Source organism: Saccopteryx bilineata, chromosome 2 (genome assembly GCF_036850765.1).
Source record: "Saccopteryx bilineata isolate mSacBil1 chromosome 2, mSacBil1_pri_phased_curated, whole genome shotgun sequence".
NCBI lineage: Eukaryota > Metazoa > Chordata > Mammalia > Chiroptera > Emballonuridae > Saccopteryx > Saccopteryx bilineata.
The window spans coordinates 107,030,391-107,042,672 of record NC_089491.1 but is presented as its reverse complement, the minus strand read 5'-3'; the positions used below and the strand labels follow the sequence as shown (position 1 = coordinate 107,042,672).

At 36.2% G+C, this 12,282-nt stretch overlaps 1 protein-coding gene across 14 annotated transcripts in view; it reads right to left on the bottom strand.

Annotated features, from left to right (window-relative positions):
• The window catches only part of PPFIA2 (PTPRF interacting protein alpha 2), a 516,618-nt gene that overhangs the window by 113,604 nt on the left and 390,732 nt on the right, over positions 1-12,282 (bottom strand). For all 14 annotated transcript variants that reach the window (XM_066257567.1, XM_066257574.1, XM_066257566.1 and 11 more), the window contains one exon: positions 6,084-6,305. In XM_066257567.1, the coding sequence (XP_066113664.1) occupies positions 6,084-6,305 (222 nt within the window). The remainder of the gene's footprint in view (positions 1-6,083; positions 6,306-12,282) is intronic.

The window sequence follows — 12,282 nt, the reverse complement described above, 5'->3', positions numbered from 1 at the left end:
TTCTTTAAAAGGTAAATCCCGCAGTAGTACATACTTGCTCCAAATCCTAGTTTTTGATATATATTATCTCTGTCATTATGTAAGTAATACAAAGTTGCTTAACCTCCTCTCCACTTCTTTTGGATGGGACATTGATACTTAGCACATAAGCTGGTTGTCCTATGTTGTAATGTTTAAGTTCTTGGATGGTGTTTCTTGCAGAAAACACATTCAATAAATAATAGCTATTTTTTATTATTAATTAAACTATGTTTATGATTAGCAAATATGACTCTGTGTTATACATTAAATGCAGGAGTGATTGTATGTGACTTTGGTATTGAATTTTTGATGCAGTGATTCATATGGGAGATTCAATTTTTAACTACAGGCTGTGTTGACAAAAATAAATTTTGAATTTACAAGTTGAAAAAAAATCTTTTCCCTTGTGTCACTTGGAATTTCTAAAAAAAGAAGTTTTTTCTTGTCCCTGAAAACTGCTGTGTAAAAAAGGAAAAAACCAGAGAAAAGATTTAATTATCTCTTGACCTGAAGTTTATGTATAAACTGAATTTTATTATATAAAATAAATATAACTCTGTATATCTACTAAGGTGAATAATATAACTCCACATTTTAGATAAAAGTCAAAATTTATTTAATCACTTACAAATCTTTGAAAAGCTTTTAATAGGAAGTAGAAAAGATAAGATGGTTTCACTTATAAAACAAAATATAATTTAAATATTTCACAGGAAATTCTAATTTTTGCATAGCTACATATCTAATGAGATATTATATCTAATGCCTGATTAGTAGGCTTCTTGATTAAAATGTGGAGAGATAAACTTTTGTTATGACGTTGTCTATGTTTACTTTTGTTTGTCTTTGTTTTTTACTTTTGACTAAGATTTTAATGGATAATTCCCTTACTTTTTACATGTTAGATTCTGTATTTGTTCTGAACATTTCCTTATCAAATATTGCAGGAAAAAAAAGGTTCTACCTGAACTATTTGACTGCATTTTTGGATCAAAAACCTGAAGGTATCCAGTAACAGCTGCTCTTATAAACACCTCCCCAACACTAAGTACTAGGTTAGTCTATGTTTTCTAATATATGTATTGTGCCTAGATTTAATTCAGACTCCCACTCTAAGACTTCAAAATCAATTTATGGGGCAACTAAAATATAACTTTAAATAAAAATAAATTTCAAATAGGCTTATTCCTTGACAAAGAATAATTACAGCCTGACCAAATGGTGGCACAGTGGATAGAACGTTGGACTGGGACTCAAAGGACCCAGGTTCAAAACCTCAAGGCCATTGGCTTGAGCATGGGCTCATCCAGCTTGAGCACAGGGTCCCTGACTTGAGCATGGGATCCTAGACATGATCCCATGGTCATTGGCTTGAGACCAAGGTCTCAGGCTTGAGCCCAAGGTCACTGGCTTGAGCAATGGGGCATTCACTCTTTAGTAGCCCCCTGGTCAAGGTGTATATGAGAAAGCAATGAAGGTGATGCAATGAAAAATTGATTTTTCTCATCTCTCTCCTTTCCTGTCTGTCTGTCATTGTCTGTCCCTCTCTCTGTCTCTGTCTCTGTCACACACACAAAAAGAATAATTAAAAAATATAATTTGAAATCATTAATGAAACATACATAATTAATTTTAGATATATTAGACTTTTCATGTACAAACAAAAATACATTTCAGTTTTTAATTATATGGCTATAGTTTTCTTATTCTATATTTTTCTTACATCAAAAAATATTTATTGCTTATTCAATCATATTGCACTGGTAATGTGATAGGGGAAACAAAAAAAATCATCTTAATTTTTTTTTTACTAAAATAATTGTAATCTAATATATTTCATGTGACTACAGCCCAGGAATACATTAACATTCAAGAAAGTAAACGCTGAGCCTGGGTCTTTGAGTGTGAGTAAATAATACTTTAAATTTTAAAGTATGCGATTTTGATATCTTCTTGCTTATTGAGAAAAACCATCAAAAGATTGATTATTAATTGAGGGGCAGTTATATTGCAGATGTATGTTTATAACAGTTTCTATCACTGAAGTAATGACTGCATCTCACTGATTTTGGAAGCTGCTCAAAGTGGAAGGAGGAAAGGTTTCGAAGTCTAGCTTGTCCTGTGTCTTCCCAGTGCTGGGCCTGAGAGGGTGGGGTGAGAGGGCAGTGTATAGGCCTTGGACAAGTCACTTTACCTCACCTGAGATTCTCCACCTGAGAAAAATAGGGATAATGACAGGTACTCACTCTGTAGAACAGTTGTAAGGAATAAGAGAAATTAGATATAATGCACCAAGAATAGTTTTCATGGTTGGTCCTCAAAAATTCCTAGCAGGAAACAAGGAGTATGTGGTCTGCAACCTGAATCTTTTTGAAAATATTTTATTTGACCATCATAGTGTTTTTAACACACACACACACACACACACACACACACACACACACTGTACTCAGAAAGGCAGGTCAAGTATAGGCACTTTGTCCAGTTTCATTAACTCTATCATTCTCTACTACCCCACACCTGCATGTTATACATGAATACTACCTGCCTGGTTCTGAAGGCATGGTGTTTGCAACCTCCCTTCAAAGATGAATGGTGAGAGGTATTCCTTTCTCAGGAAAACTCTTCTAAAGTACAACTACATAGAAATTATAGAGCCAATAAAAATAGTTATATTTGAAAAGAATTTATGTGAAGTCAGAATACCTTACCCATTAGAAGGGATTCCTAATAAAAGAACACCTGGCATCAGAAAATTGAAATTTTTTATCACCTACATCTAAATACCATTAAAATCAAAGAATTATTTTTATGTTGGCAATAAGAAAGAGGGAGCTAGAGACACTGGGCTCCACCTGTGACACTGGATAAAATAAACAAGAATAAAAAGGATGTACGTCAAATGATAGGAAAACAGCTAAATATCTATGACTAATAGAATAAAGAAATATAGTGAGAAAAAGGTAAAAAAAAAATATGGCCCTGATGGTTTACTGCCAGAAATCTCAATATTACTTACTTGTGCTATAGAAGAGAGGTTAAGTTCATTTACTTTGTGAGTTTTCTGAGTTTGGGTTGTGAGGAACAGTAAAGACGAGAGACATATCTATAAATTGTTGATTCAAATAAGGGTGTAGGAGCACAGGATCTTTGTCAGGACAGTGGTAGTGCAATCTACCACTACATGAATCCTGTATCTTTCCCTGAGAGATTAGACCTTGTGTTAGGACAGAGTCTCATCCCATCCATGCCTTTTGATGTTTACATCAAACATCTATAAATATTCATGTTCTCTACAAAGATTTTTTGAGTGTCTATCCTATGCTCAATGGTTATAGGGGTGATTTAAATATATCAGTAAACAAGACAAGGCAAAACAAACAAACAAAAAATCCAGCCCTTATAATTTTTATGTAGACTTGGAGAAGGAGGCAAATGGTAAACAAGTAAGTCAGTGAAATATGTATTGTTTTAGGTGGCAGTAAGTGCTATGAGACTAAAGAATGAGAGAAGAGTGAAGCTGTACGTGTGTGAAAGTACATGTTCCTGAGAAAACATCTGAGCAAAGGGCAGAGTAAAAAAAAAAAAAATGTAACAGAATTGACCGAGGTTGTTTAAGAGGCCACCTTAACTGAACAGAGTGGGATAACACGAAAGACTTGAAGAGGAGATCTAAGAGGTTAGTAGGATAGTAAAGGAGATAGTACATGGCTTACAGGTCATTTCTTTTTCTTTTTTTTCTTTTTTTTTTTTTTGTATTTTTCTGAAGCTGGAAACAGGGAGAGACAGTCAGACAGACTCTCGCATGCGCCCAACCAGGATCCATCCAGCACACCCACCAGGGGGTGATGTTCTGCCCACCAGGGGGCGATGCTCTGCCCCTCGGGGCGTCGCTCTGTCACAACCAGAGCCACTCTAGCGCCTGGGGCAGAGGCCAAGGAGCCATCCCCAGCACCCGGGCCATCTTGGCTCCAATGGAGCCTTGGCTGCTGGAGGGGAAGAGAGAGACAGAGAGGAAGGAGAGGGGGAGGGGTGGAGAAGCAGATGGGCGCTTCTCCTGTGTGCCCTGGCCGAGAATTGAACCCGGGACTTCTGTACGCCAGGCCGACACTCTACCACTGAGCCAACCGGCCAGGGCCACAGGTCATTTCAAGAACTTTGATTTTAATTTAAGTAGGATAGGTAGTCACTGAAGAGTTTAAAGTAAAAACATGACTTGAACTGATTTAAATTGGCTGCTGTGTTGAACAGAAGCTATTATTATAATCCCCTAAAAGATGCTTCTGTAGACTAAGGAAGAGCCATGGAAATTGTGAGAATAGTTCGCATTATGGAGCTATACTGAAGTTGGAAGTAATAGGATTTATGACTGAATCAAATGCAGAGCATGGGGAAGAGAAGAAACCAAGGATAGCTCCGATGTTTTTGGTCTGAGTAACAATAATCAGTTGACATCAACTGAGATGTGTAAGACTTCAAGTAAGTCTGGCTTCCTGGGAGAATATCAGGAAAGTAATCTTGGCGAATCTAATTTTGAGATACCCATTGGAGATTTAGATACAAACATCTGGAGATATAAATTGAGAATTATGAGTTAAGGGGTGGTTTTTGGAGCCATGAGACTCCATGAACTTATTGAGGGAGTAAACACAGACTGAGATAGAAAGGCACTCAAAGACGGGCAGCAGGGGGAGAGAAAGCTGAGCCAGTAAAGGAGGCTGAAATGGGAATAGTAAGCCAGCTGGGGGGAACTGAAAGAGTGTAGTGTGCTATTAGCCAAGTGAAAAAGTCCTCCAGGGGGTGATAACTGGATCAAGTACTTAATAGAACTGAGAATGAATCCTAGCTTCAGCAACATGGACGTCAATGACAACTTAGATAAGAACAGTTTTGGTGAGACTGTAATGACAAAACTATGATAAAATGAGCTCAAAAGAAAATGGGAAGAAAAAAACTGATACATAGAGTAGGGACAACTCCAATAACAAACTAGTTAATTATACACAAATGATATGAAAAGGATAAAAACATAGGATTTAAATGAATATGTAACATTGGAAACAATAAGCTACAAAATGAAATTTCCATAAATATAAAAAAATCTTCTTTTTAATTGAATAGAATGAGAAAGTGCAAAATTCTAGACTTTTCACCTGGTAAGATGATTTGACAATATTACAAATAAAAAACCTCACTGTGTCTTTTGTAGTCACTTTCTGGAACAGGGGTTCTTGGGTTACAGTGGTCTCAACATAAGACATTTCGAGTTGACAACACTCACCCCCATAAAAGATTAAATAATTGAGAGGTGAGTGTTTTGCCTTACACTGTTAGTGTCGTACTTACAGACTACATGGGTGAACTAGTTTGGTTGCACGTGGTGGAGGAATACGCAGCAATAAGGCATGTGAGTGAGGGAGTTGGCATCCCCAGTACATTTACGCCATTTGGACTGTTAAAAGTACAAGGGTTCCATTTGTGTTAGGCTAGCCTAGGGTGTGTTTCAACTTAGACCAAAAATCAGGTTATGTCACTGTCGTAGGAATGATATTGTGTGGTAACCTGAGGACCCCCTGTACTATTTTATTTTTAAATAAATAACATGATATTAAGTCTAGCAAGAACTGAATATATAGAAAATGGAAGGTTCCTAGTCAAATATATACATTCATATTCATAGGCACAAAATCAAAATGTGAGAAGAAAAATTTTAAATAATGTCTTTGAGTAGTCTCATATCTAAGAGCAAAGCAATTTATTACACATACATTTAAAGGTGTTTAAAATTAACAGTTCAAAAAAAATTTTTAAACCTTTAAAAGCTGTATAAACTTTTGATTATACCTGAAACTTGATATCAAAATTTTTTTCCATATATATCTAAAGGGATAATGAAGCAAACAATTTTTGCCTTAGTGAACAAGTTTCATACCTAGCATAATGCATCCCAAATTACGGTCTTTTGAGTCGTAAAGAGCCTTGCCACTAGTGGAAAGTATGAAAAAAACATCTCAGAAGTAGTATTCAGGAAGTAAAGACTGGAAGTGTTGTCCATCACTTACCTCTCTGATGTCCCTCTGATATTTAGTGTTCATTTCTTCAGTTTTAATGAGATCCTTCCTTGCTGTCTCTGCTTCTTGTTCCACCTCTCCTACTCGGGAGGAAAGAGCTGCTAGACGGTCTTTCATTTGGGCCATTTCATAGTTTTGCTTTTCAAGCAATTCTTGTAGTTCAACTATCTGACTAGTTTCATCAGTTGAGTCTATAGAACCATTGGATAAACGCTGCAGGAAAAGGAAAAGTCACGGCACTTAGGATTTTCTTCCTCTTTAATTTAAAATTCACAGGCTTAAAGAAATGAAACTGATACAGCTTTTATATTAAAAAATAAGAACTCTAAGAGAGTTAATTTAACAGAAAATTTGAGTTTCTGGAAAAAACTCTTCGTTGTCAGAATGTAAAGACAAGTCAGTAGTTTTCAAACAAACAGAGGCATGTGAACTAAAAGGTATCATATACAGGATTTATTATACATACCTTCAAACAAACCACTGGCATACCCTAAACACTAAATAAGTGGCAGCTATTATGTCATCTTTTGAAGAAGGTTGTTCTCGCTGTGAATGTGACCTACCTAGAACAAAGGTATAGCACAGAAAAGTCTTGATCTCTATATTGCTATCAACATAAAAGTACCGAGTACATATAACCCATGGGAAGGAGGCTGAAAAAAAGTAAGAAATTTGAGGCTGATTTTTTTCCTTTCAGAAAGGGCTGCCTAGAGGGCAGGATGACCCATGTCTTCAAAAGCATTCCCGATAGCCTAGCTGCACCAAAGAAGTTTTATTATAAAGACTGTACAACAATTGGGGAGAAATACGTGCTAAGAGAAAAGGGCACAACCGAGTTGAAACCCAAAATGAATAAAAACAACAAAAAAAGTATAATCAATTCTGCTATAATGCTTATTTGAAAAATATAATTTGTTCCAACATAATAGATATATTAGGAAACAATTCCAACATACATAAATTTTGTATTTTCTTGTGTGTTATTTCATGTCTGAAAATCACTGGTTAAACACAGAAAACTGTACTTACTTGAACCAAGCCATCTAGGAAAACACAAAATGCAAATTCCCCAAACATCTAACATTGATCTCAGGTCATTGTGTGTTTTGAGACAAACCATCAACATCTGTCATAACTCTGTTTGATTTCCGATTCCCCTCCTTCCACCACTTCATAATCACTCATAGCTATATCCTTTCTGACAGCCATTCCATAAGCAAACTTCAGGTCTTTTTCAAAGTAAAAAATTACATTTATCATAGTGTTTATGCTATTTTGACCATATAACATGTAAAACTGTTCTACCATTTTTATTAATTTTATATTTTTATGTCATTGATGAAGTTTTTTTAAAAGAGATTATTTATTGATTTTACAGAGAGAGAAGAGGGTGAGGGTAGAGAGAAGTATCAACTCATAGTTGTTTCATTTCTGTTGTTCATTGGTTCTTTGTCACATGTGCCTTGACCAGACAAGCCCAGGGTTTCAAACCAGTGACCTCAGCATCCCAGGTTGAGGATTTATCCACTGTGTCACCACAGGTCAGGCTCACTGATGAAGTTTTTAGTTTATGCTACAAACCCCTTTCCTTCATAAGCTCTGTACTGTATTTTATATTGTGCAATTTTGTACAGCTTGTGATTTTTAGGAATGAGTTCAGTGTACACAAGATGTCTCTATATTATTTTTTCTAACTGAATGTGAATCTACATTATCTCAAAAAAAATGTTTAACTGAAAAAATGTTAGTGCAATTGACTGTAGGAGAAAGAAGATGGGGAAGAAGAGCAGAAACGTCATAATATAGTGAGAAAGAGGAGCAGAAAAAGATGGAGTCAGTCTTAGGGTAGGACCTAAACATGCCAGTCCATCTGTGGACCTAACGCTTTGAAGGTATTACTGAACTTTTGTATTGTAGGTACCGAACCTCTAATTATCTGCTAAATTCTTAAGAGATATTACAACTACATAGGAATATTGGCAAATACACTGCAGCATGTTGACCAGATCCTTCTTCAACGTCTCTCTTCTCTTCTCTGCTGACTACTGGTAGTTTAGGGATCACAGGTGAGAATATTTTTCCTGGAATTGGTCTTAGCAGAGGGGAACTACATTTCCAAAGTTATGCCCCTCATCTGGGGCATGCAATAATACCACATACAATGCAGCACAGTATTATTGTGAAACAAATAATAATAATTATAATGATAAACCCTTTTAGACAGCTTTTATGGACATAAAACTCAAAAACATTGATAATGACTTGTATGCAGGTCACAACTAACTGTACATTGAACCGAGAAAAGCCAGCTTCTAATGATTAGGCAGCAATTGAGAACTGGTTTAAGAAAAAAGGTGAAAGCAAATTTCTAGTCAGTTATGTCTAAATTTGGGGTAATTAAGGCAAAATATTATAGGTTTTTGTCATGACAGCAAACATCTTTTAATTCTGTACATTCATTAGAGGTAACTAGACAAGCTTAATCTCTACTAGAACTTCTCCCTCTTCACATTCAGAACTTTCTGTAGTCAACTAAAAACAGTAATTTTTAGAAATGACAATAATTACTAGAAAACAATTTTTTATTTTGAAAAATTATATTCAGGATTTCAGTGCCCTAAAAAACTTTGGAAAAACTGAGTCTCAGGTAATCACACAGAGCTGACCTGAATTAAATGCAGAACTTTGAATTCCTAGTTTAATTCATCTACCCTTTGTCATATTGCTTCTAGTCAGAACATATAAGTCAACATGATAAAGTTTACATGCTGTGTGGTATAAACAATTACCAAGAATATAGTGTGTGTGTGCTTGTATGAATATACATACATATGTATACACACATATGTACATATTCAACAAATATTTGTTGCGTGCAACTGAATGTTAATTTTCTAATTAGAAAAAATTGATTATTTTAATTCAGTGCACCTGAGGTCCATTAAAATCTTATTTAAAAATTGTGTATTTTTAGGAGGCTCAAGGTTAGAATAATTTTAATCAAAGATAAACAGTAATTAAGCAACTAAAATAAACATTTAAAAATGTTAACTTCTTTAATTCCTTTAAGAAACAGATGTGTGCTACATAAGTTTTATACTACTTGGAAATTTGGGACTATTCATAAGAAAATTTGCAAACTCAATTTTTTTAAAGTTTTTATGAATCTTTTATGTTTAAAATGTGTAATATTTCATCTGTTCAAATTAACTTAAATACATTGCATGGTGAGCTTAATATGTTTTCATAATTTCAGAGTGGAAAGACCATAAAAAACTTATTTATTTTATTTTATTTATTTATTTTTTTACAGAGAGAGAGAGTCAGAGAGAGGGATAGGGACAGACAGACAGGAACGGAGAGATGAGAAGCATCAAAAAACTTACTTTTATCTTAGAAAAAGAATATAAAACTTTTGTTCCAGGTCATTGTTATGTGGAATTAACTTTAAAATAAATTGTGACACTTGAACTTACATAACAAATGACTGAGGAAAGCCCAGTGTTTATCTAAAATGGTTTTATTGAGGTGGAATTTATATACCTTAAAATTCACCCATTTAAAATGTAAACGTCAATGGTGCTTAATATGCTTAAAGAGTTATGCAACTACTGAGGACATTTCTATCACCGCAATAGAAACATCATGCCCATTGGTAGTCCCTCATAGCTGATCCCCACCCCTAACAACCTCTAATCTACTTTCTATCACTATAGATTTGCCTATTGGGTACCTTTCACATAAATAGAATCATAGGATAGATAGTCTTTTGTGACTGCCTTGATTCACTGTACACACATTTTTTGAGATTCACTTATGTTGTAGCATCTAATCAATATATTATTTCTTTTATGGATGAATAAAATTGTATCATATGACTATACTACATGTTATTTATATATTTCTCAGGTAATGGACATTTAGATTACCTTCATTTTTTTGACTACTATAAATTATGCTGCTATGAACATTTGTGCACAAGTCTTTGTGTGGATATATATTTTCAATATCTTGGTTAGGGTTCTAGGAGTAAAATTGCTGGACTAGATGGTATTTCTAAGTTTAACATTTTGAAGAGCTGTTTTCCAAAGTGGTTTCCCAAGTTACATTCCCGCCAGCAATGATGAGAGTGCCACTTTTACACATCCTCACCAAAACTTGTTATTATCTTTTAGTAGACTTTTTTTTTAAAAGGCAGACTGCCACATGCAGCGCCTCATTTGGATGTGTCTGGAGTCTTGGAAGCTTGACTACCTTACGTTCTCCTGCAAATGGAGCTTGAGACTTGTTTGGAGGTTCTAGCAGGGAGCGCAGCTACTCGTATACCCTTGACTGAAGAACGATCCTCTCCTCTATCGGGGAAGGTCATCCTCTTCGACCTAGCATGCAGCTTGGGGAAGAACGCCCCTAGAGCGATGAGGGAGGAAGGGGATACCTGCCTAGCCAGCCAGGTCAGCCTAATCAACCCTGGTGATCAATGAGGTGACAGATATCGCAGCCAGATTGCCCTCACATCCTCTTTTAGTAGACTTTTAATAACCAAAACTTGTTATTATCATTATAGCCATTCTACTGGGTATAAAGTAGTATTTTCTTATTCTTCTCTTTTCTTTTTTCTTGCAAAGATAGCTCAAAATTTATTTATACATTTGTTTTAAGGAGTATACAAATTTTACATTTTTTATTTGTTCATGTGTGTACACTGGATTAGGGAAATAAGGATTAAAATCTAAAATGATACCAAAGGTTTGCCAAAGCTGATCTTAGAATTGGCTCCTTAGTGAGACAAGTATACAGCACCCATAACTCTCACTCACCCAAAAGCATCAAATGGTTCCTTTGTTTTCTATCTTAATAAAATTGCTGTCATTACACTTCCAATAGAGGCAAACCAATTAGAAAAATACTGTGACATTCACGGGCAGTAGAGAATAAATACAAGTTCAGTAATCAGCTCCTGCAAACATGCATAAACGATGACAGGGGAAAGCCTGTCATCCCTGGCTGCTTAGCTGTGTGGGTGGGCCATGGAAGTCAAGATAAAAGCAGTGAGGATGAGCAAAGTTTCTTTTAAAAAAAGCATCTCATGAAGTTTTTCAAGGTGAGTGGACAAAGGCAGATGTAAATCAGTGTTCCCCATATTTCCCAGGATTACCACTATTTGTATTCCAATAGCTTCCACAGTGGTCAAGGCCACCAGGTTGACTTTTATTTTGGAGCTGTCCAAGACAGCCTGATGGGTTTGAGTTCCTTCTTCCTCCTGTTGCTATTGCTTAACTTTCAGTAATTCACACTATTCAGATGTTGTTTCTTCCTTCAGCATTTGCATTTTTCAATGTTTTCCTTCTTGTAGAAAATCCTTATAAGCCTGGCTTCTGACCCAAATTGAAGACCGTGGGTCATGGACAGCAATTTGACAGGTACTTTGTTAGGCAGCTCTGTCTCCAGTCTGCTCAAGAACTTGGCAGTTTTGTATTCCCAACACTGAATACGGTACTTTTCTTCCAAGGTTTTATTGAGGTTTTGTTTCCTCTAGCTTTTTTCTCTTCTCTCTGAATTGCCTTCAGTTTTTCAGTTTTTAAATGTAAGCTGTGTGTGTGTGTGTGTGTGTGTGTGCGCGCGCGCGCGCACGCGTGCAGAAAGAAAGACAGAGAGAGGGACAGAAAGGGAAAGGAGAGAGATGAGAAGCACCATTTTTCATTGCAGCACCTTAGGTGTTCATTGACTGCTTTCTCATATGTGCCTTAATGGGGGGGGGGGGGTTACAACAGAGCGATAACCCCTTGCTCAAGCCAGTAACCTTGGGCTCAAGCCAGCAATCTTAGGCTTCAAGCCAGCGACCCTGCGCTCAAGCCAGATGAGGCCACACTCAAGCCGGCAACCTTACGGTTTCGAACCTGGGTCTTCCACATCCCACTCCAATGCTCTGTCCACTGTGCCATTGCCTGGTCAGGCTCCTATCCAACTCTTATAGCATATTCTCTTTTGATCTTTTGAGGTTTTTAGAGTGCATCAAGTAGTTACTGTCTCTGCCTGACTTCAACCATGGGTTGGCTCCCACCCATCCACTTTGGTACCAGGTTAACTGGCTTTGCTCAACCTTGCTCCTTCCACTGCTCCTGGTTCTCTAGCACTTTCTCAACAATGTTGTTTTTTTTTTTAATCTGATTTTTTTGGTTTTCATTTGGTG